Source organism: Athene noctua, chromosome 10, assembly GCF_965140245.1.
Source record: "Athene noctua chromosome 10, bAthNoc1.hap1.1, whole genome shotgun sequence".
NCBI lineage: Eukaryota > Metazoa > Chordata > Aves > Strigiformes > Strigidae > Athene > Athene noctua.
In genome coordinates this window covers 5,376,240-5,402,103 of record NC_134046.1, presented here as the reverse complement: position 1 = coordinate 5,402,103, position 25,864 = coordinate 5,376,240, and the positions used below count along the sequence as shown (strand labels likewise).

General features: G+C 41.6%; 1 protein-coding gene across 1 annotated transcript in view; it reads right to left on the bottom strand.

Moving 5' to 3' along the window:
- The window catches only part of PTPRG (protein tyrosine phosphatase receptor type G), a 421,778-nt gene that overhangs the window by 29,717 nt on the left and 366,197 nt on the right, over nucleotides 1-25,864 (bottom strand). The window contains exons 14-15 of the mRNA XM_074913948.1: nucleotides 14,150-14,241; nucleotides 1,534-1,625 (exon numbers count right to left, since the gene is read on the bottom strand). Of these exons, the coding sequence (XP_074770049.1) occupies nucleotides 1,534-1,625; nucleotides 14,150-14,241 (184 nt within the window). The remainder of the gene's footprint in view (nucleotides 1-1,533; nucleotides 1,626-14,149; nucleotides 14,242-25,864) is intronic.

The following is a 25,864-nucleotide window of genomic DNA, read 5'->3' as shown; positions in this document are numbered from 1 at the left end:
TGCTAAAACACGGGCAGAAGGTGTCCAACATTTGTTAATAGCAGTGATTTTGCAACAGCTGAAGCAAAGCCTGCTTAAAGCCAGACCAAGTTTACAGATGTGTTGCTGATTATTTTGAATAATTAAATGGTGTAAAACCCAGCTGTGATGAATAGCGCTGGGGTCACAATTCATAAATAATTGAGAAGAGTGAGTCGCATTTGATCATCCTGATCAAATTCTACTCTCTGGAGAATAAATGTTTGTCCTGAATACCATCAACATTGTTAAATGCCTCAATATTCCTGCTCAGCCATCCAGCCAGCAGTCAATTGAACTAAATCACTTTAACACCTTACACATTTGCCTTCCTCATGAATACAAAATGTTTCTAACTTACACAACTGGGTTTGGGCATGAGACAAAGCAGCCACTCTTTATAGACAGTAACCAAACAGCAACAATAAATGTTTTAAATGATCCCATTAAAAACAATTCCTTCATACAGTCTCGTCTTTACTGCACTAAGCAAAGAAGCCGTAGATGTAAGGCCACCTATTCTGGTTCATTGCCTTGTTTGTAAGCAGAGCTGCCTCTCACACGCAGCGCACCCCCCCCCCCCCCCCCCCCCCTTCTGCTGGTGGGGAAGCCAGTAGCACAGCTCCATGCAATTTCCCGGGGCTCCTCCTGCTTCTCAATACTTGCCCAAGTTCAGCAGTGACTGTGATTAGACTGAATGAAAGAAATGCCTATAACCCGGCCACAGAATCCTGATTGATTAAGGCCTGACTCTGTAGCCCGTCCTCATACTGTGTGATGTTTATCACGCTCGCACAACATGGGTTTGGTAACTCGGAGGTGGAAAACTACTCTCACTTCATAGGAATTACCTCCAGTTTATAGCAGATAACAGGTAACAAGATGCAAACTTTCAAATAGTCACGTTAGGTCAATACCACCAACTAAATCCTGAATTCTTTCTCCTTGGTTTTACTGTAACAAAATAAGCAACGACTTCAACAGCAATCTTTCCTGGCTGAACAGAGCATGAACAAGGACTCCAGGAACTGACCCACAGTTTGGGTTTTCATAAAAGACCAAATTGTACTATTCTTACTCATAGTGAGCACTATTTTACTCCTTTTGGGCTACTCAGGGGGTATGCGACTTCTCAGTGTGACTGAGGAGTGAATTCTGGGCCAATAAGAGTAAAACAAGCTGCAGATTACAAGAAAAACTTGGAGTTAAAAACAACTGCTTGTATCTTCGCATTGTTCCTGCGGGATTGCAGGCAGCTTTTCCTATTTAATAAAAATCTAGGAGGATCCTCCCTTAAAGGCACCAAATCTGGTGGTTAGAAAGCATCTGTAGATGTCCATTTCCACACTTCTCATACCCGGTGGTAAACTGGTATTTCCCTTTTTCTTCTGATACTTTTGAGCATTTCATTTACCTGACATGACAGCATCACACAGATGTCGCCTGGTCCCTAACTATTAATACACAATTAACTTTAGGAAAACAACATTTTAGTGGTGGATCATTAAATCGTACCTCAAAGTCTTCCGAGAACCCATGCTGGTTATTGGAATACAGCTCACCGATGTGTTTAATGAACTGCTTGACTGGAATGGCTTCCATGTCATCTGTAGAAAGAAAGAGATATTCAGAGTTGCTATTTGTCTCACACATAAAACTTCAGGAAAGAAAGTTTTTACTCAATATCGCTTAGATCTGTTCCCAGGGGCAGACCCAGTTCAATATGCAGTAATAAGAAATCATGATGAATTTGACCAATTTTAGAGATAAACTCTTCATATTCTATTTCTAATTCTAAGCACTGCAATTACCAAAACTGAGAGTCTATTCCCTGGGATGCTAATTTACAAAGTCCAATTGAAGTTCAAGGATCGTTTGGTTCTTGTTCACAGTTTGAAGATGGTTGTGGATGGGATGAAGAGGCCTCCTCTCCTTCCACACTGTATAAAAAGGTCAGAAAAGACCCAAAATATGAAAGTACATTTGACAATTACCCCCCGTAAGTTTTTACCACACTGAGCAGACACACAGGCTTTTCTCACAGAAGTTATTAACTTTTTCCTTTTTATACAACGATGTAGGATCCAAATGGATTTATCATGAAACTGTCTCCGAGCAAAAGAACAGGCAACACAACACCCTCATTAATTTGAGTTCTCTCTCATGCCAGACACTATTCATAACATTGAATATGTATTCCACCGGACCATTTGTTCTTGCTCAGCACAGTGCAAATTCCACCCAATATACCAATAAATCACCCACAGATATTTTCTTAAAAGAAAGAATTCAAAGGCTTGAATTGAATTAAAGACAAACAAGACTGTTTTGAGCACCTGGGACTCTGGACAGATTCTAATAAAGCTGGGGTATAGGATAGCTGCCTTATTTCTCTCTCTCACAAAAAGGCCTAGATGTTGTTACAACCACCGCTGCAGTTGGCAGAAACATTGCGCTTGCCAAGATTCATTAGTTAATATTTTCAGACTGGCATTTAGTAAACGTAAATTGCTATACAACTGTGATTACTTTCAGCATGTGAAATAATCTATTGCCTGATGGCTACTATTGTCTGATTGCATGGTTTTATGGCAATACTCTGGTATTCATATATTCCATTTAATATTCTTCTGAAGATCGCATCCAGTTTATGTTTACTCCCAGTAATTCACTGGTGTATTTTTGCTCCCATTTAGCAGCCATATGGTTTGGTGCTACAGCTGCATTATAATCTGGATTCTTTTCCTTTTAAACATCTACATTATGATAGAAAAAATCCAAATATTTCTACAGATACTTAGCAAAATTTAACGATAAATAAATAGATGTGACATTTACTGTATTCGGAGTGAAAGATCTTTGGCAGCTAAAACCTCTAAGCTGTCACATATGCTTTTCTTAGCAAAGGGTATGAAGATCTGTATGTGTAAATGAGGTTCTACTTTGGCAAGAATTTTATAGATCCGTGACAATCTGATTTCCTTCCAGCTGATGGCAGTTAATATTGACCATGTCATTACTTCTCTACTCTTATTTTATCAGGTAACGCTCTAAGGTGGCTTTTTGCATCTATTGACATTTTCAGATTTCAATCAGCTCTCTTCTGTTTTATTTACAAGAGCCAATTGTTAAAGATATGTTTGCAATCTGATCACCTCCCAGTATAGTTATGCCACTTTAATTAACCACATGCTCATTTACTGAATAATACAGAATTCAAAACATTTGACAAGTGTATGTTCATCTTAGCAAAAAGCTGCAGCATGCAGAAATGCTGGCATTTTGAAATATTTAAGTGATAACATTTATTCTATGTAATATTGAGAACATCATCATCTCATAACAACATTTGTATTAATATTTTTGCAGCCAAGAGACTTGAATGAAATGATCTATAGTAACAGCAGTCAATAGCAAAAGCCTGTAAAACAATCTTTCCTCTCCTGAAAAGTAACCCATACATCCTAGGTTTCCTTGAAAATAATTTGTGCTATGATAGCAATTTCACATACTCTCACAAGAAAAGTTCTATAGTTATTATTTCTTTTTTTTCTTGAGTAGTCTAGCTCAACTGAGACCAACAGAGATCAAGGATTCACTGCAGCAGACCAGTGTGTCCAATTTAATTTTGCAGAAGGCAGAATTTAATTTTAATTGTGATCTGTGAGCCAAAAAATACATTAGAGATAACTTGCTCTTTGGTCCATTGAATTCCCACCAATTTCAAGGATGGGTCTGCACCAGAGATCCATGGCAAAGTATGGTTAGCTTTCCTTTTATCATCATCACTGCATGGTGGCAGTATGTCTCCACCTTTATAGCCCCTCTTAATTCACTTCTCTGTTGTTCACTATCCTTTATTGTTTCTCCTCCCTTTTATCTCTTCTGCAATTTCACTTCCGATTCCCTCCCTTTGCCTTAACTCAATGCAGTTTCTTACCCTATTTGGTAACATGGGCAACAATTAAACATTAAATAAATTAACTAGGAAATACTGTTGACATATGAGCTCACTGGGTGAGAGGGAGCTTATGTTGCTGAAGCTGCCCATAAACTCAGGAAAACCACGGTGGAGCAAATGTGATTGTTTCCTGTTAGGAAGATTAAAATCAGAACCACAAGTGTTAGAAACTCAAAAAAATATTTACGATTTCCAGCTTTCAAACTGCTGGGACAACGCGGTCCTACTGACTGTGCAAGATCTGGCAGCTGCTGTGCAGAAGCCAGGCAGAGGCCACCCCCCAAGGGACACGTGCAGCCCGGAGGGGACAGGTAGCCCACGGCCACTTCCCGGCTGCCTGCCCATCTTGTCTCTGCCGATAGCCACAAGAAAGCAGCTGTACAGTCTACGACACTAGTCAATGAAACAGAAAAGTGTTAAAGCAATTTGGGCCTGTATTTTTCTATTCATGGACTCCAACTCCAAACTTCCACCCAGGAACACAAATTACTTTAGCTGGGGTGTATGCATGGTTTGCCATGGGCAGCTTGGCACACCACCAGTAAAATATGTATGAATACACTCAGCACTCTTGAGCGATATCTGCTTTGACGTTACCTGAAGATGGCTGTGTGACCTTCCCTAAGAAAACCAACAGATGTAGCTAGATGCACAGAATATCCTCTTCCTTGCACTATCGTCAGTCCAAAGGCTTTGGTTAAGCCTTCTTTCCATCTTAAGACAAATAGACTTCAATGACTATAATTCTTTTAGTCGATTGAAGAGATTAATGGAATCCTATAATGGTTAATTAGGAGCTCTCATAGTTCTTCTGCACATATTCCCTCTTGTACCATATACTTTTCCCCATCCAAAAGCTAGAGCGACATTTGATATTGTCAGTAGGATGCTTACATTTTGCAAGACCTACACATTATTCAAAGGGGAGAGGGAAATGTTTTAATAACATACCTTCACCTCTAACACTGCAGATATAATTGCAGTCCTGTCTAGCTTGGGTTTAGCCATCTGTTTTATCAGTGTCGATAAAGTGATTCTGGATTTACGTCACTACGAAATACAAGCTGAATCTGGCACCATACTAACCCTTTGTGTTATGCAGAGAAAGAAGTAATCTTGAATGGACGGGGTCAAAAGTATCCAGAACGTTAAAATAATTGTAAATATGTATTTTATTAATAATAATATAACTTATAATAACAACATTCCTTATAACCAGTCACTACTGAAGCTGACAGGTGGGGGGCATCCCTATACTAGATATTTAACACTTTGGTGGAGTTCCCATCTTCACTTGCTGGTCCAAGATAAGTGCCTGAGAGGAGTATCAAATCCACAAAACCAACGGGGATCACAGTAGGGCTAATTTCCTGCCACTAAGGGAGAATGCCAAGAAGAAAGTAACGTTTGTTTAAAAAAAAATGATTGTAGAGGAAAACCTTCACTTGCACTTCATTTTTTAAGAAATGGCAATTGACAATGCTGAATACTTAATACATCCCCTCAGGAGACAGCCACCTTCAAAAGAAGCCCAAAGTGTATAAAAGCAATGAAGTTTGAACAGGGCTACCCTTAAAGTTTGGATAATTAGTAATCCTGCCAGGAAGGATTTCCCCTTATCTCCCACTTAATAAGCTGCCTTTGTAATGTTAAAGCAATAGGGGCCAATTTCAAAAGAAAAATGGGATATCATATCAGAGATGGCATTTCCACATAATAAGATCTCAGATTAATTTTGATTCATTTATAGCCTGAGCGCTCACTGGATAGTTTAGTGGTATTGGATTGGAATAGATGGTTTTGGGTCAGGAATTAATCCAGAAGGTTAAAACCCAAGTGCTTCCTCACATTACCTTTGTCTAGTTTGGAGTTTTGGTGTTTCTGAAGACTAGATGTTTGACAGACATGAAATCTTGGTAAGAAAATTCTCCCATGTCCTTCATTCTGTTTGTAAATGGTTTCTGGTTTTCAGCTATTATCTTGCCCAGTCTACTAAATCCAATATACTCCATGTATCTTCTGCCTTACTATTAACGTGAAAGCTTATTCCATTTTGTTAGTCACTGCGCTCCACTCTCTCATTTGCGAAGCCACCTGGATTCATGTGCCATAGCTGTCACGTGGCTTGGCCCATCTGCTCCCACAGCAGCCACTTACTGCACTGCTCAGCAACCCTGTGCCATCCCTTGCATCTCAGAAGCGCCTCCATCAATTCTCAGCGTGCTCTTCACAGCTGGCTTCAGCCAAAGGACGAGGGGATTCTCCCACTCCCTTCTCCCTGCCTGCGGGACTGAGCAGTGAACTGAATCAGTCTGCTGATCTGGCTGATGAATGCAAGAAAGGATTAATTGATTTGTGGGGAAGGGGAAGAAGGATTAGTTGTCAGTGGGGTAGATGGGTTGATCCTACTAATTACCATGAGGAATAGTAAAGTGACAGGGAAACTGCCTTTCTGAAGGCAGCACAAACCTAACCTGGCTTATGACAATTATAAAACCAGTGACGTTGTTAGCGACATTAATGCTGGAGAATCCACCCTCAATAGCGTATCCTCACAGTTCTTATCTTCTGCAAAAAAAGTTTTCCCAATGGGAAAGAACTATCTTCCAGTAGGGTCATAGTAGGACTGGATTTGACCTCTTAACTCACTGAAAAATAACATATCTGACCAATGATGTCCCATATCCATAGCAAACAGGCACCTTCCTGCTCCCAGCAGCACTCCATCCTGGGATGTCAATTCATCTTTCACCTTCTTAGTCTCCACTGCTGGAGACAACATTGAATGCAATCCCAGGATTTTTAAAATACATTTACTTTATTGTTAACCACGTTCAGGTGGATTCCTGAATTTTTACTTTTTACAAAGAGAGATGGAAAAATTCTGCAAGCAGCTGGAATACCTACCATCAATATTAGGATGCATATTACTTAAACTGAGTCTAACAGCCATTCCATAAGCTACAATATGTATTAGAGTGAAGGCTACAGACCTATAGCAAAAGTTTGCCTTCACAGGCAGCACTATAACCACGTTAACTCTGTGGAGTGCAATTCCAACAGATTCATTTCCCCAGCCAGCAGTGGGGCACTTGTAGCCCAGACCGAATAGGATCTAAGCAGCTGTACCCTGCAATATGGAAGTGCACACAACACACGGTACTAAACGCGGATGTAAAGCCCGAGTATGTCTGGATTTGGTCCGTCTCCAGAAAAGTGGCTGATCGTAAAGAATATCGCAAAGATTAATAGCATACCCTTGGGTAAAATTCTGCCCCAGTAGAGGTTACTGAAAAACTCCTACCAACTTTGCTAAGGTCAGGTGTTTACCTCTACAGAGAAGCTTAGACAAAGATCTCTGAACCTACAGACTGAGTGTATACTCCGAAGTGCCCATGCTTATAGGGGTCAGAAACTTCACAGGCAGCTCAAATTCTGGCACTGTTTGAATCTGAAATGTCTGAGCAGGGAACTCCATAGCCAGATCCTGCCCTAACTCACGCAGGACTCCATGAGTAATTCTATACATAAGAATGGGTGGTGTCCAGCTTTCTCCAAAACATTTTAGATTTAACGCATTTGAATTATACACAAAGAGCCTTTAATTCTGCAGTATATTGGCTTTCCTTGTTTATGTATTTGAAATAAGAATGGAACTGAAGCCACTGTGTTCCATTTGGAATAATTATTTTTTCTCACCGATCACACTGCTTGCTGTCTAAAACATGGCCAGAAATATAAGAACAATTTTATTTATACAATATGAGTACCAGTTAATTTATAATAAAACAAGTCATTAAAAATCCCTTAGTATTGAGAAGGTGTCTGCCTTCTGTGGAGATCATATCTGCATAAATACTAAAAAGCCAATACAGTAGGTTTCATTCAGGAGGGTCAAGCTACCTGCTGAAGCCCTTTAAGGCTGGCATCCTCCTGAAGGATCCTCCTACTGACCTCAGTAATTAAGACAAATTAGAAATTAAAATATATAATTGTTTACTAAGAGTTGATTATTGGGGACACTATTCCTCATTAATGCTCACATTTTTGTAATCATGTGTTTATCGAATACTGTTTTTAATAAAAATGTCTTTCAAAGTGAAGAGGCATGGAAAACACCATGAATACATTTTGAAAGTCCTGGATAGGTGGGCATGTTGAAAGAAAACCACAGAAGTCCTTCCAGCAAGATAATTGCTATCTATTTGTTATAATCAAGTCAAATGAACACAAGGGCAGGTTTCTGATAAAGGGGAGACACATGAAAAAGTAGAATATGAAAAATCACCTGTGTAATATTGTAGCTACATTCATCTCTCTTGCTTCAAGATTTAATCTACTACAATGCTATTAGCCATGTGTCAGTCAGGAATATAAAGATGTTAATGATAAAATTTTATATATGCCAAAATAAGAGCTCAGTTTAAATCTGCTTGTACAAATCTTAGATTAGGTTATCATTAATTATAAATGTAATAGCAATACACTTCTTCCCTTTAAGCAAAAAACCAATTTCAGTCCAAGAGAATGAAATAATGTGAATTTTCCCTTAGCACAGACATTAAACATGATCTTATTGGGTACTGCCTGCTAAATAACACAATTTTAATCTCACACATTTCCATCCTCAGGTCCCAGTCGTGCCATCAATTAGATACATGCCTTACATTTAAACACATGGAGGTTCAACTTCAGGGCTCTGCAGCCCAGCGTGACGCCGCTCAGAAAAGGATCTATCTGCATTTCACATGGCCACCGTGAAAACGTGTTTTGGGGTGATTTAGCCAACTCCTGAAGCCTCCATTACAAGTACCGTGATTAGATACCGTACCATAAATTCTTCAGCGTGCTGCAGGAGCAGCAGTTTATAGCAGAGAAAAAGGAAGGTGGATGTTCCCCTAAAATACCTTGATATTTTCTTGGCTTCAGAGGACGGCTGTGTTTGCAATATTGAATTCGTGAATTTAATTGAAGCTGAAGATGGGTACAATTCACAATATGGTGCTGGAACATAAATCCGCAGGGAGCAGAAAGCAGAAATAACGTCTTAAACAGCTGAAGAGCACTACCTCTGTGCTCAGTGAAGAGCTTCATGCCCTTGAGAAGCAAGCCCTCCACTGGAGTTAGCACTTTTCCTTGTACCTTGCCAGTCTAACACAGGATCACTGTGCTCAGCACACTGTCACTGTAGTGGCCACAGACACGTCCTGGTGCTCTGCTCTTCACCTCTTGGGATGCAACTTGAGACAGCTACGTCTTAGCACAAAACAGTACGATACCAAGGCTCTGCTGGGAACCTGCTGTTTCCTTGTCAAATGAGATACCTCTTGGTATAGTCTCTTAATAGAAACAGGAAACTTGTCACAGGGTAGATGCTACCAGAAGATATCAGAAGTGCAGGAACTGAGCTTGTAAAACACATCAAGTCTAACTGCTGATGTTCATCAGGAAAGGATGAAGGAGACCACAGTTATTGAAGGAATAAGGAAAAAGGTTTCAAAATTCTGCAGAGATTTAACGAAAGCTAAGAGTTAATGAGATGGACTCTTGATGGGACTCCTCCTTGTAACCATGAGACGACAGAGGGAAATGAAGGAGAGTCATGACTGCACTGGCCTTCACACCCTCGCATGACTGCATGAGGTAGTCAAGACATTTTCACTGCAACGTACTTGGCTACTCCACTATCTCCTGGGCTCATGCACCCACACTGAGTCATTGTTGAAGAAGCATGAGAGTGTTTCTCCATCAGATTCTGCCACTAGTTATTTTAAATACAGTATTCATAAACTCCAGTACTAGTTAAAAAATTAATTTACTGACCTTTACATGCATGCACCTTGATCCAAGCACTAGGAAGTGCTTCTGAGCCTTGCAGTCTAGACACAGCTGAAATGATTGGCATCGCATCCGAATCATTTTACTTCTGCTAAAAATGGTGAAAGACATCTGCAATAATACGCTGGAATGAATCAGCTGCATTGGCCAGCCACTGTGTTCTTTATGAGCCACGTTTCCCTGGACTGTGGTCAAGACTATGCAGAGTTTTGAGTTTTGCCATGGGGTCAAGGCTCAACTATCTCTGTACTGATCGCACAACAAGTCCTGCTGACATGAGTCCCCCAGGGTGCACTGTGCCCATGGGCTGGGCGAGGAACCCATAAAGCCTCAGCGAGCTCCAGAACAACGCACCACCCAAGAATAGGAAAGCTCTGAAACAAAGGATAGGAGGAGGAGGAGGGTAGAAGTGAAATTTGTGGTAGTTACACTATTTGATATCATTTAAGTTACACAAAGGTGCACTTCTGCACTGCTGTCATGGAGCAGGTCTCGCGATGAGAAGAAAGGAACACTGGTAAGGGATGCATTTTGTTTTGCAGTGCTGCAAAACATACAGATCTGCAGCTACGATGCTGCTGTTATCCTTACTTATCCAACTCTACTGAGAAGGATCAAATCCAGAACTGTTTTAACCAGACACTGACCCAACTATGGAAAAAACCACAACCAAACAGGAACAGGAGCTGGTTTGCTGAGAAAGAGATCTTGCCAAGACCAAATATTATAGTGAAGAGATCCAGGCAAAGATGGTGTGGACGTGGCCAAAATTAACTGAGTGTTGGGGCAAAGAGAGAAGATACGAAGAAATAATTTGGGGGTGGGGTTGAATGGCAGGGGAGTTTCAGAAATCTGCTGTTGATTACACATGCATTACTGTCAGGCACAAGGCTTATGTAAGTTTAGATTTACACTTCAGTTGTAATATCCAGTGGGTGACTCAGTTAATGGTATCTCCTTTGTCCTGTGTTTCTCTAGATCAAGCAGTGCAGATAATTATGAATAATGATAATGATTTGGGTCTCAGAGCAAATTTGCACAGATAAGCACACGCCTATGGGTGATGTGGCTTTATGCACAATAATTAAGCACGTACACCATGGGAAGTGAAATAGAAAATGGGTAAATCATTCCTTTACAAGAAGATTTTTTTAGATTTTGGACCTGAAGAGATGTACTGTGTGTCTATTGCAGGTAGCTGGCAGATTGATTTTAGAGTTCCTAGACCAGAGAAAACAGAGCATTTGCCTAAATAAGAGCAGACCGTAGCACAGAAATAAACACAAAAGCTACCTCTGAGCATGCTGACGTGTCACTGAGCAGAGTGGTGGCATGCAGGGACACCAGTGCTGCTTCTGACACCTCTCGAGCTGCATCAGGACGTTTCTGCGCTTGGCTCCCAGACACCTGGCAGAGCCACCCCACACCTGGGCCAGGACCAGCCAGCCCAAACGCGCTCAGCTTCCTCCGCCCGGCAGCTCACGGCGTGATGGAGATGGGCTTTGGCAAATCTACCGAGCATCTTTAGACACGCTGCTCTAAATTGCCACCAGTGTGGCTGCTTGCTCATAACTGAGAGTAGAAATTGGTCCATTGAATTGTAGGAGGTAGATGCATGGTTCCACAGGGATCTATTCAAATTTCTTTTGTAAGGATAGGGTTTCACAACCTAACAAGGTTACTTCGAAAAACTTGCTTTTGTGAAAATGCCACTTATATTTTGCTTCTAGGATCAACATGGCAAGTAAGACTTTCTCACACCCTCTGGCAGCTTCCAGAGGAAAAGTTCAGCAGCTTATAATTTCATCAGTTGCAATCAGTTCAAAGGAGAATTTTGTCATTTAAAGTTTTTAAGACATTTCAGTGGGCTGCCTATGTGGGAGCAGCAGCTGACGTCAGACAGTCATTTAGCAACAGGTATATGGGGGACAACGGGCCTCTTCTACATCTCCAAAGAAGGAAAATGTTTAGGAGAGCTTCAAGATCTTTCCAGGCAGTATCTCCCATCTTTGGAAAAAGCCAACATAGCTGAAATTTCTCTCTAGTAATTCTGAGCCTCATTACAGACTCCCTGTACAGGTAATAGTTAATACACAGAGAGGCACTTCCAGGGGGTGATTTGGCTTTTGGTGGCTTGAATTGCTTTACTGTCAGTGCCAAGATCTTCAAGTTCCTTCTCTCTTAAGACCTTCTGGGCATGATTCAGCTCCAGATTAAGGTACCTCCATTTGGATGTCTGTATGCAGGTGTCTAAATGTCCATTACATCTTGTCATTAGATTGGGAATGGAAGGGGTGGATTCACCTTTGCATCCAACTAGACTAAACCTCTGCCTAAGGCCCAGTTCTTCACGTGCTTAGAGCTCATCGGCAGTCCTTGCAGATTTTTAACTACAAAGCTTCTAGAGGTGTCCCCCAGCACTTGCTCAGCATGTGCCTTAATCTGCAGTGCCCATTATCAGGGGTCAGCAGCTCTTTCTTAGCATTACTGAGCCTGAGCAGACCACAGTGTGCACTGCAGTGACGGCTGCATTGTGTCAGTCCCAATGCTGCTGTGATCCAACAGCTTGGCTTGCTCTAGTCATGGGAAGATGTCCCCAAAAGTCAATGTTCTTCTGTTCTCAGTCACTTGTTACATGCTAGAATGGCTGCTGGAGAAGCATTAGTGGCCTTACGGTACCTGTCACCTGCACAGTTTTAATGTAACTTCTTCAGCCTATACTACAATTTATATGGAAGCCAGCCAGTCTTTATGGACTAATCATCAAAACATCCCTGTGAAACAGGGAAGAACTACTGTCTCAGCAACACAGACTGGAACATGAACTTTCTGCTGGTTTCTTTATCTAAGAAAAAATTGCCTCAATTACGGTAAAAAAAACTTGGTCAAAAAGACTTCTTTCTGAGGGGAGAATTTCCCTCCTCCCACTACCTTGTGTTCATAATCCCCTGGGTTTTGACACTGCTCTGCACAGAGTCCTGGTGAGCTCACCCTCCCCTCCGCACAAGCTTGAAGGAGATATCACACGAGTGCAGGCATGGTGGGACCATCAAACCGACTAAAGCAGCCCCACCAGGAAAGTGCTCCTCCTGGCTTTAGAAGAGGAAGAATGGAGTTCTCCAACTATTTAGGTTCTTTGGTAAAAACTCATTGCAGGTGGTCTAAGACTAAAACCTTCCATCTCCTGTTACCCTAAAGGAGAAGAAGGGTGGCTTCTTGCTAAGTGAGATGACCAGGACATTCATCTTAGTCTGCCATAGAAAGGAGAGGAGATGATACCATATTTTCTTTTATTTTCAGTGGCACAGCATCAGACTGCAAGGCAAACTGACTAACGTTTTCTGTAGGAATGTAATAGCTAACCTTTTATATTAGTTCCTGTGGGTACTTTGAAAGATTCTTTCTAGAAAGAAGTCACACACGTCTACTGAATACAGTCAAGGAAAATCTAATGGGATTCTTTCACTTTTCTAGGAAGCATGTTTCTTCAGTGTCTCAGAGATGGCTTAGAATGTTTTTTGGTAAAATGAACCTGATTAGCTGCAAATAGAATCCTAGACCAATGACACAAATTACAGAATACGACAAGGAAACTGCAAACACCTTGAAGCAGCAAGTACCAGCATGTGACAGACCGAGGTCAATATAATAATATAAACCCACCAACATCAAACAAGACAGTGGCTGCACAGGCTCTCTCTGTCCTCACGGCTTAAAGGCAGCTGGATCCTGCACTTACTAATTCCCAGGGGAAACGCCTCAGGAAGGGAAAACAGCGCTAAACTCTGCTTCCAGCTTCACTCTCAGTATGGCTGAGAGGAGAATTTGAGCTTTGGTAACTTGATTAATACCAAATTAACAGATGGCTTTAGACTTGAGATTGTTTGCTTATCCCTGTGTCTTGCTTTCCTCCCTGAGACCCAGCAGACACCACCTCTGCACATGCTGAAAGTGGGGGGCAAGTCCCCCGCTCTCGAGAGAGCAGTGGAGCTGCATGGATGTACCTCATCCACAACGTGCCCTGATGGAGCAGCTGGTTTCCCCCTAGATGCAGTGCCTTAGTGTTTTTAAGAAGCGTTGTTCATGTTTTTGACATTTTATAAAGGTTATTCTGAAATTTCTATTAAAACAATGTGGGAGAGGTGCACGTTGAAAAACACAGCATTGGCACCCAGAGCCCCATCGCAAAGCACCTTAAATTAAATGAAGCAGCATGGATAGAACAAATTTCTACCAAACCCCCATGATTTATCACAAGCATAACCTTCTCTTCTTTATGTAATTAAACCAGATTCCAAGTAGCACAAGCAGAGGAGATTAAGTCCGTCTTACCTGGAATAGGTATAATGGGAATACTTTCATTGGGGACCACACGGGGGGAACTGCTGTCCTCCACATAGAAATGGGCAGTCTGAAAACACTTTCTGTTAAAGGAGAAAGAAGAAAAAAGAGATTCAAGTTGTGAAAAACTGCCCTCTGAAAAAATAGCCAAAAACTTTTCCACACATTCTGCTTCTCCATTTCTGTTCAATTTCTGCTCCATAGTTTGCAATGTTATAGTTTTAAAAGATTGATGCACGAAAACATATTTGAATTTTCTACAATTATTTACAATCATAATTCTGGATTCTGGTGGGCTCTAATTCATTGCCATCTGATATCCACCTATCATAAATGCCTCTGTATATAAGTAGTACTGAATATGAAATTATACTCACAAAAGTTAGTGGTTACAAAAAAGGTTTCAAACACATCATTCAGAAAGAAACTCTGCACATGAGAAACACATTCAGCACACAGTTCAAGCCAAAATCCACCTAAGACACCAGCATTTCCAGGGAAAATACACTTACTGCAAAAGTTTCTGCTGTGTAACAGCCGACAACAGCATCTGAAACTGCTGCATGTCATGATGTTCTGCTGTGAAAGTTATCCTTCAAACATTCCGGCTTTTTATTTGTTTTAAACCAGTAAAGTCAAATAACCCTCATCCCATCCTCCTCCTGCAAACTTGCATTACATACACTGCTACAGAAAACCGCCACAGACACTTCGCTTAGGCCCCAGGACTCATCTCTGAAAAGGCCTATAAAGAACAGGAGAACTTAAATCCACCTGACTCTTTTTTACCTGTATTTAATGCAAAGCAGAGAGCACAAGCTGGTCATCACAGAAAAGGTACTGAGCAGAATAACATCAAGAGATCCGAGGAGACTCTGCATGGTGATGTTAACTGAGGCAGGGTTTTCCAACACCAGCGTCACTGCTCATTGCTGACTTAATGAGCTGCTTGAGGCTGGAACTGAATATTTAATGAGTCTTGCTTAGTGTGAGCTGCTATTGTGGCAGGAGAAGGGTCTGCTCTCATCTGTCGGGGCGCTTAACAATAGCTTCCCATGGCAGAAAGATCCCCCTCATTGCAGCCCGTAATGAACTGCTCCTCAACACCTGGGCAAAGTTTGCAGGCGGCCTTGTGAGTTGAGCCTTTTGTCAAGTTGCCTGTTCCCCGGCTGGAACATATTTGCACGTAGTGGCTTTTAAGTTTCTGCCTTGCAGTCTGCTTCTCTGTAATTTGGGCATTGTGCTCTCCACAGAGAGCCCACTCTGCAGGGCCGGCTTTGCTGACTTTGTCAAAGTAATTTGTGCTCCCTTTGTTTTCAACATCTATACAGACCAGCGAGCAAAAAAGTCACTGAAAATCAAACCACTCTCTTAAGCAAAACCAGAACCTAAAATAGTCATGGGTGCTTGCTTTCTATGCGTGTGTGCTTTCCACTGCACGGTCACAGTGCTTTATAATGCAAGCGCATGCTATGGCAGCACAACTTAAGACAATACAGAAGCAGGAGCGAGCGGATTTCACAGCACCGAGTAATTGTCTTGGCGCAGCTTTCTATTTTCAGGCACGATGTCTTGCATTGTGCTGAAGTTATTTTAGTGTGTATGCTTTTGTTAAGAAACACCATAAGGTGAATTCACACACGAGGATGCAAGATGTGCAATAGTCTCACAGCATTTAAAAACATTGGTTGAACTCCCCCCACCCTACTTGCTCCCTGTTCTCATTTTTTTTTTGGCAGCCTTTATTTTGGACAATGCACACCCTGGGGGCACGCAGCAGAATAAATCAGTCACACATAAAGAAGAAACTATGAATATGAAACAGGCAAAATGTTCCTGATTTTGATGTATCTAGGGCTCTTTCCCTTGAGTCAATACTACAAAAATCCTTGAACGGCTTCTCCTGGTAATGAAGGCCTTAAGAAGGTGTTTGATAAAAAGACAGACCTTTACGCAGGGATTTACAGGATTTTTTAAAGCTGATGATACTGAAGAAAAGCAATTATTTTTTTGTTAATTTGTTATTTTATACTCTGAGAGGCTGTGATAGGCTGGCACTATGGTTTTTTATGCAGCCATAAGATAGCTATTTCTTAATAGCCTGAAAACATGTAATAGTGTTGGATAATCACACTGTGATACTGTAAGGCCCATGATGGTGATAGCTGGATCTCAAGTCCAGCATATCTCTGCTGAGCACAGCATTGGAATAACAATGTATTAAATGAATATTTCACATAGTGAAGTTTGCTATAATCATTAATGCCATTAACAATTATGTATTTTGTTCCTAGAATACTTTCTGTAGCTGTTTTGAAAAGGCAGTCTCCACGGAAAAATGGTTTTCTCAAGTCACAAATGTCACACTAAAATACACTCGTCTTGGGTATGTACATACATAACGCAGCATGTTCATTGCTTTACAATACTGGATACTCCCATGTTAGGTCAAAACATGCCTCTCAAACCCTTTTTTTTCATTTGCTCATAATTGTTGTACATATTCCAAGTTTAGCCTCTACAGCTGAGCTCGCTGTGCACAGGCCATTGCATCCCTGTCCTGGTGACTCCCTCCATGTCCCAGGGGCTCCTGGGGACAGCAGAAGGCAGCACTGATGGGACTATGCAGGGTCAAACGTGAGAGCAGGATAAAGTGGATCGATCTTTAAAAGACCTTTTACGATAGGTTTCACAAACTTTGCTGGATGAGTTTTCCAGCAAGTTCTGCTTACTGGGTGTGTTTCCTACTCTTGCAGCTCTTCTCTGTGCAGCTCTAGGAGGGAGCACGCATCTTGGGGCACCAAGCAGATGCCTCCAGGCCCCCAGCAGTTTGGATAATGTCCATTTTTCAGTCTGGGACTGACTGAGGGAGGAAACGACTGGGCCCAAGAAGAGTCTTCTGCAAACTCATGTCTAGTTTGTAGTAATAAATACTGATAGCTGGGATCAAGGCTATTGAGAGGCATTTCAGACAATTTAGTATCTGCCTTCTCCCCCAGTTTAGGATGCTCCTTTCTATCCCTTGGCATTTCCCCTACCCATTACCTTTCCCTCAGTACACAAACCTTAAGTGGCAGCAGTTGCTAAGGCTACAAGAAGCTGCAGTAAATCTGTGTGTGTATATGGGAAGGGCTGGATAAAGGAACAGGGTGAGATAGAAAATTGCTTGTTTCAAGTCACTGGAGAGGCAGCCATGGAGAGAGGTGGGAGTGGATACAGGGCTAGACAAGGTGAAAGCCTGCAACTATTTTCAGACGAGTGCTTCAGCCTGTAACTTTTGACCCCCATGTGTATATATGTGCAGGTGTTTGCACCTGTGTGCTCATTTGCTCAGGAAACCAACACCGTCAGCAGAAAAAAACAATATAATTTTTTTCCAGTAGAAGCAGTCCTTAGTGATTAAGCAACTGGGATTTGTCAATGGCATAAATGATTAAAATCTTAACAACTGAAACACTGATTTTAGAGTAATTCTTGCATTTCTGCACCACTGGTTGAGGAGAAGCACATCACAGCCTTGATTTCACTTCCAGAAGATTTGGGAGAGTCCACATCTTTTCTGCCTCATAGCAAAGAGTCTGTTGTCTCCGAAATACGCCTGTGTGCAGTGAAGCACACCGTTTTCTCTAGCCCCATATGTTTTTTTTGGCTCCCTTTCCCTGGGGTACAATAACTATGCGAGATTGTGGTGATCAGACACACAGTTGTCACATATGGAAAATGCAGAAAGTAAAACACTGCGAGATTAGCATCTCCCCGGAGAAGGAGCAGAGACAAGGTCTGGAATGCAAAGATGACGCAAGGGAGAGCATCCCCCTGCCCGGAATCTTTTTGCAGAGATACTGACAGTGAGTTATTAAAGCAAACTAACAGGATGCAAAGTCCACAGCAGCAGCACCTTATTATCAAGCTGGAAGCATAAAAATATGCCAAGAGATGGTCCTGATTAGCTGGGTTAAATGCTTGTTCAATCTCCACTGAACAAAATACCAGATTAGTTTCTGTAGAAGAAGAGATGTCTCATGAGATTTTGACACTCAAAACAGGTTTCCTTGGTTATTAGTTAATAAACCTCAAGCAGCTTCTCCTTTATACTCATCTAAAAGCAAGAGGGAGAACCAGATCACATAATGGCCTGAAAGCATGGATGCATTTTATTTTCACGTAGAAGATATTGCCTTAGTGTTTAGTTAATACTGCCTCCAATGCAAACACAGAGCGTGCACGGCGGTCAATGGGAGTGCTGGGAATAGCTCTGAGGGCAGTGTTTGGCCTCTGCTCCTCTGAACGCCGTCTAGCACGGGCAGCATCCCCTGATCTGTGATGACAGGCGAGGGATCTGCGCTGCTCCGGAGCAGCCGAGGCAGGGAGAGAAGGAGCAAGGGATTATTGTGGAGGGGAAAGTGATTGCCTCTGCAGCGGCTGGCTGAAACCACCAGGACAGTGACTGAACACAGGAAAAACCAAAGGTGAATGCAGCACATTCTGGGGACACCCAAGAGCCCTGTCCCGCCTCACATGCTGAAGTGACTGACATGTTCATTGCTCCCTTGTTTGCTAGGGATCTACTCCTTCTTCCAGGTGTTCCTGTTGGTTGAAACAGTGTGTATTCCCTCTCCAAGGCTAGCCGAATTTATACTACATTATTTCTGTATTCATCTAGGAGCAGTAGGCTCCTGTTTTTTTGCAGCTACTTCCTTCTTGGGTCATTACTTCCTAAAGCATGACCAATTCGGGGGCACATCGCTTGAAATGGTCCTGGAGGTCCATTTACTACTGTCAGAGCAGGGTAAACCTTGTAACCTTGTCCTCTGGGTTCCTTTCCTCCAGAAACAGCCTCCCACAAACAGGAGCTCCGCAGAATTTATTAATGGAGAGGCCTATAGTCCCTGCAGCCACCCTACTTTTAGGCATAGCCCTTAGCTAGTGGGAAGAACAGGCACGATCGAGCAGGAGTCAAACCAGTATCTGTAATGGATCTCTAAACCAAGCTGCACAGGACACGGCTTACTCTTTATCAAACGCGACCTGGATACAGGCATTCATTCACCATGCTCCTCCATCACGGGGCGGTCTGCAAATAACTCCCGGACAAGGATCCAAAGACAGGAAACGATCCCTTTCACTACCTCTGTACATTCATTCTCACTTTCAATAGAAGAAAAGATGCTTCAGATTCTCGTTGAACTGTTTTGCATGTTTTCCAGGAGACACAATCAAGATTGGTTTCTGCTGGCACCAAAACTAGAGTATGTATGCAGTCAAGTGTACTAGTAACACATGGCTCTGCACTTTAAACTAGCTTCACTATTCCTTGGCAAGCATTTGTCACTGTCAGAATTGGCAATGACTCCTCAGAAAAGAGCTGCAGACTACGAACAACAGAAGCACTGCAAATCACGACCATGTCACCAGCAGAGCAGTGGATGGGAGCCTGGACAACAGCTGTCTGCAGTCTGCACTGCTCTAGCTGGGGTCATCAGTCACTGATTTTTATGAGCAATAAAACTGACTCAACCGTTAAGAAGAAAAAGAGAAGAGAAAACCACATGAAAAAAGCTAACCTTATGAATATGAATAAGTGACCAGCATGGAGCGGTGATACTATGTTCATTGTATCAGAGGGGCATCTGCATTTACTCTTTTTTGGCCAGAAAATGGCTTATATTGCCCCAATTTTCTACAATTATTTTCCTTCCCAGGTCTTAACGCTTAATGATCAGAATTCAAAAGCTGAGTTATAAAAGAACCTACGCTATGCTGGAGCAGTAAGGCAGTGAAGGCTGACCGAACTTGAGCTATGGGAGGATATACAAAGCCGGAATGCATAAAACTCCAGAGAATAAAAGAACGCTGAAAAAAGAAGAGGGAAATTTCCCTACAATAATGCAGATTCTCCCTCCCAAAGATGATTTGCCTTCTTCCCACAAAGCAATTTCTGCCTGTAATCTTCTTGAGCAGCGTTAAGCATTGCACAGATGATAAGTGGAGAGGTCTAGATGGGACGCGGAGAGCTGTCAGAAGTTCACAGCGTGCCAAGTCCTTGGCATCTTTTCCTAGCCAGATCGGTGAAAAGTAGACTGCCCTTTTCAGAGGACTTCCTCTGGGCAAGGAGAAATGTTTTTTCACATTAGGGAGTTGTTGCACACCCACACAGTCCTGCAAAAGCTAAAAGGATCCAAATGCTAATCACCAGTCCAACCACACTTCCAACCACACATTCTGCAGCATCATAGAGAAATAAAGACGGGAAAAAGGCTGGGAAAAGACAGATGGGAAAAAAAAGAAGGTGGACAAAACTTTTGAAGCAGTATTTGTGATGAATAACACACCCACTAGTAAAACTGTCCATCTGAAAAACTAATCTGCAAACAAGATGAGGGATTTCTGACACAGAAAGACAGCTAATTTAATATTTATGGCCTAAATTTGCCAGCTGACTACACAGCTCTCCACAAAATTAAAAATCCTCTTCTCCTGATCCTCTGAGATCCTATCCTCCACCAGAGACTAGACACCCATTTGCATCACATATGATACTGAACTCAGACATTCTACAAGAAATACTAATTTTTAGAAGGGTATTCAAATAATTAAACAGTTAAGAAATAACAACACCAAGACAAGCTGCTTTCAAGTCCTCCCTCCCCCTTCATCAGCTCTGTGACCAGAAAGTGCCCAGGTGGCCAGTGCAGAAATGCACTTAGAAAGCTCTTTATCTGCAAATTTTAAGTGGATAAACCTTAGTTTAACTCAGCACAAACATTTTCCACGCTTCCTTGTCCCATCTTCCTGGTGTCCCTGGAGAACACCAAAGGCAATGGTGAAACCTTATTTGTGATGACACTTGGCCCTGTAACACTTGGTAGCTAATTACTCTCCTGGTGACCTCTGACAGGGCTAGCAGCATCAGACCTTCCCCTCCTGCTTTAATCAATACTCACAACAGCTGTGTTGGATACACTCAGCAATTTTACAGATGACTGAATGGGTTTACTCATCAGTATTTTCTATTGCAAGAGAACAAGCTCCCTGGTTATATGCATTACCACTCAAACCTTTAATGTCTTCAGGCAAAAATGGGGTTGAGAAACCTATAGGTGGTATCTTAAAATGGTTTAAAAATTAGGCACGGTTTTAAAAGCCAAAGGGAAGCCTGATGTACTCATTTTCCTCTCCCTAAGCCAACTATTTATTGAATGCAACATTCATAACAAAGACTAGAAAATCACAGAGGAAAACAAAGACATGCCTCTTCCAATCAAATAATACCTTAGGCAGTTCCTATAAAATGTGTACTTCCAATGCCCTAAACATCATGTAATATTAAAAAGGAGCCTAAAACTTTCTCACAGAAGGAAGCTAAATTTAACCAAGTGAAGAGTTGTTCTGTAATCACAAGAACTGCAGCAATCAATGAAGATTGCCTCTTACTAGAGAGGAGCTTTTATAGTAGCACCTCTAAGAACTCAAAATTGGGCATACTTGATATTATCATTTCAGGACATGAATTCCCTTTGGGATGAAATCTCAGGAAAGGAAAGAATGAAAACAGGGTGGCACACTGGGAGGTTAAAATATGGGTATTTTTAAACACTAAGTGTAATTCATCTAAATTGAAATTGTGTTACAAGAAAACTAATACAGAGATGATCCCACCTAAGAGAGGACAGCAGAAACTGCGTCTCTCTTTGAAACATTTACCTAAACGTCCCTAATTACTCTCACCTAATTACTCTCAAAATGGAAGTGTCCTGTTCGTTCTTTGTGAAAATATTCTTTCCTTCCTCCGAATCAGGACATCAGGGCATTCAATTGACAATTATTTTAGGTATCTCAAGCCACGGCCTGGGATCTAAGCATAACACAAAAATATGCAAAAAATTTAGGCAGTTTTTTTCTTCTGTTTTGATGGCCTTGCCCATCTTCAGGCAGAAATGCCAGCTTGTTACATATAATGAAATACTCCATGGGAAACTGCCTCTTTCTCAACAGACATGTCCATGTGCACCTGGACTAAAGCTGCATGGGAGAACTAGGAAGATTTCCCAACACTGCTGGACATATTTCATCTTTAGCTTATTTGGGAGCAGGGTAAAATATTAAAAGTGTGATTATTTCCTTTCTCTTTTCATCACCGTGTATTTGGGGGGTGGGCTTTTCTCACTGGCCATTTCTAAAAGAAATAGCTACTTAAAAATTTTTATGGTCTCCCTGTTAGCTCTGTTTAGAACACAATTAGAAATGGCACAAAAAGATACCTTTGGAAGCCCAGCACAAAGGAAAAGAAAAGAGCAGCTGGCACCAAGAGCAGAGAAGCAAATTATTTAGTACCTGGCAGATAATGAGAACACTGAAAACACACTACTTAATGCTAGTGCTCTGACAGAGCTACGTACATCACCTCATCACGCTAATACAGACAGACCGGGTGGCAGCCAGCTGGTCCTCCTTCTCCACCCATCTCCCTGAAAGCAAAGATTTGTAAGCTGCCAAATAATAAACCTGGACAGAAGTCTTGAGGATCATTAATCCTGCTATCAATCAACCCATTTGGAGATTTGCTGCTTGCTGTCGCTGATACTAACCTGGTAGTGACTTGAGAGCTCTGGGGAAGCCTGGAGTGTGCGTGTCTGAGGAATTGCTTTAATGAGTTTCTTGCATTCAAAGGTTAACAAATGTGACAAGGAAACACAAATATCAGAGACAATAAACTACTATCCACTGAACCAAACCACTGAGAAATACCACGTTGTGTGTTCTGCAGTGGTATGCTGAATACATCTCTAACTAGCTCTGTAAAAATACCCAAGCCAGACCCCAGTGACCCATCTCAGATGCCAGGAGACGTGCAGGCATGTTTGCGCGAGCTCTGCCCGCTCCAGTACTCCTTATCTGCTGGGCTAAGTGCCTTGGGCGTAGCTCTGCATTCATAGAGCCAGACCCCAGCGAGGCAAGTTGTATTCGCTGAAGTGGTGTTCTGGTTAAATCGGACAATCAGTGTGGTGTGAACATATCCACTGGGCTCCCTTTGCTAAACACAACGGACCCACATCAATTAATACATCAGAATGAAAAGACATTGCCTCAGTAGGATCCTTCCAGTAGCATTTACATTAAACAATGCAGTATTTTCTGTGAGAGTGTTTCTAAAAAATAAATAGCATCAGCAACAGCAATAATATCAAACAAATGCAAAGATAATTGATACTATAAGAAAAATCTAATTAATACCAAAAAGCAGTAAACAGTATTAAGCATACTTAGACAAAGTAAAGAAGCACAGTAAAGAAAAACAATGTATGTTTTAAATTACCATCTCCACAAACCAAATAAACCTTAAGAAAAATTCTAAAAATACTATAAGCAAGTAACAGAGGTAGAACCCACTGCGACATGAGGCAGAATGGACCAGAAGGATGATCCTGAAAATGCTTGAAAGGAAGTGTGGAAGAGTTCCCCTTTCAAAATATTTATTAAGAAAATGACACCTTTGAGGTTTCAGGCCTAGAACCCATTCAAAGCTCCTTGAGTTTTAGTGTCAAGGAGATACACATTTATTACACAAAAAGGAATCAAAGTATGAGGCACATCAGAAAAGTAACCATGAAGTCTATTAGCAGTCTCGCAATTACATATAAGTGTCAAGAATTGAAAACTCATAAAATAACAAATGCAGAAGAGACTTTGCCTTTAAGAAACCAGTTAAAATTATTCTGAAGATTAGAAACTGCTTTCACCCTCATGACAAACCCTCTTTCAGTAAGTATACACTCGGGCAAATAAACTATTGCTTTCCCATTGTCTTAATCAGTGTGTAGAAGCAGCTAATAACAAAACTAATCACAGGAGGAGAACATTTTGATTCAAGATAAAAGTTCATTGCAGATAAGCCAAACAGGAGATATTCAGTCAACCTATGTTAATTATTAGATCCCTTAACACCAGATACAGTTTAATATATTTTCTATTTATAGACTGTTATCTTTATTTGCACTATTTCCAAAGCTTTAATCTACCTTTTATTAAGCTCTTTATAACCTTTCAGTGTTGATAAATGTGGGACTGGGGAAAAGAAGAAAAAAAACCCACAAGAATTGCAGTTTGCATCTTCGCAAAAACATATGAATGCTTCTTAACGTATGAAGAAACGTGCCTGGATCCATCAGGCACTTGCTCAGAAGCAGACAGTGAAATGAAACACAAGCTCTTGGCTCAGTATTTCCTTTTCTTGAAGCTCATGAAGTGACATGGCTGCACAGGCAGACACACACCATCCTTGAGGAATGTAGATGTCTGCTCCTAGGTGACTTGTTCAGTCCTGACACCAGAGCAATTCCGATTTATTTTCCTCCTACTGTATTTATGCATTTCATTTCCATGTTCTGAGGCGATCTTTGGTGGGGCTCTAGCTGCCATTAGTGCAGCAATTAGTAAGCTTGGGAGTGGGAAAGACAGCAGCAATCATCACAGCCAACAAGATGTGTTCAGGTATGTAGGCAAAGGGAGATTCCAGTGGCGACCGAGGTCCTGCTGTTAGACCCACTCTAACTATTTTCATCTCTGCTCGTAGCTGGGAACTGTAGTAACAAGTTCCTGTTTCATTCCAGTATTTTAATTCAAGGACTTTTGTGAGCTAAAAATGTTTAAAATGCAGACTAAACAGCAGAATATTTTGCCACTATTTCTGGTAGTTTTGTCCCAGACATTTGGTTTCAGATCTGTGATTTCCTGTCGAGAACACACAAGTGTGAAATACTTGTTGATCCATTTATTCATTTGCCTCCTGGCTGATCGTAGCCATTTTGACAGAATGGATAAATGGATTTGCTCCTTTTGGGGGTTTTTTCACATGCTTCTCCATCAGCTTGGAAGCACTGCCCCAGCTTCCCAGATGCTGTGCTTAGGTCTTTATCACTCCTATACCCTCATTGTACACCCTGTGCCCTTGTTTTAGAGTGGCTAAGCCCATTTCACACAATACCCAGGTTGTCTGAAATGCCACAAACTCACGCCAGAGCAGCGTCTGCAACTCCATCTGCCAGATAAAAATGATACATAATATTTAAAGAAACTATTTTTGAACAGTTCAAACCCAACGAACACTTAACGTTACTCTTCAGCGATAGATAATTGCACTCGGTTATTCCAGGCAGCATTTAACTATTTATCTACGACGTATCTCAGCAAATCATCTATTTTTCCAAGTCATGAACAAACACTGCAATTTGAAAAGGGAACAACCCTTGGCTGTTCTCACAGAGGAAAAGGCAAAGGTAACAGCTACAAGCGATCAGGCAAACTCTGTAGCATCAGCGCAAGCTTTCCTATGCAAAGCAATTTCAGCAGGCTAACAAATGAGTCACTTTTCTCCAACAGACATGTAGCAGAACACAGCGCACTTAACTGATGTGCCCTTTTATTGCAAAACATACTGTCTTCCTCTGGTTTGACTAGAGCAACGGGATGCAGCATTGCCAGGAAAGAGCTGAAGAACGCAAACTTGGCACCACATAGTCACTAAATGTTGATTCATGGAAATTATGAGACATTCAAGGGGACAGGTCTCAGGCTCCAAATTATGCTCCACTCTTGTATTGCCCCCGTGTGATTATATCAAGTTTGCTTACAATTTGCTGCTCACTCTTCTAATTGGATTCCTGCAAAGGGCAGTTTGCTGTGTCACGAGCTTGTCACTTTATATCC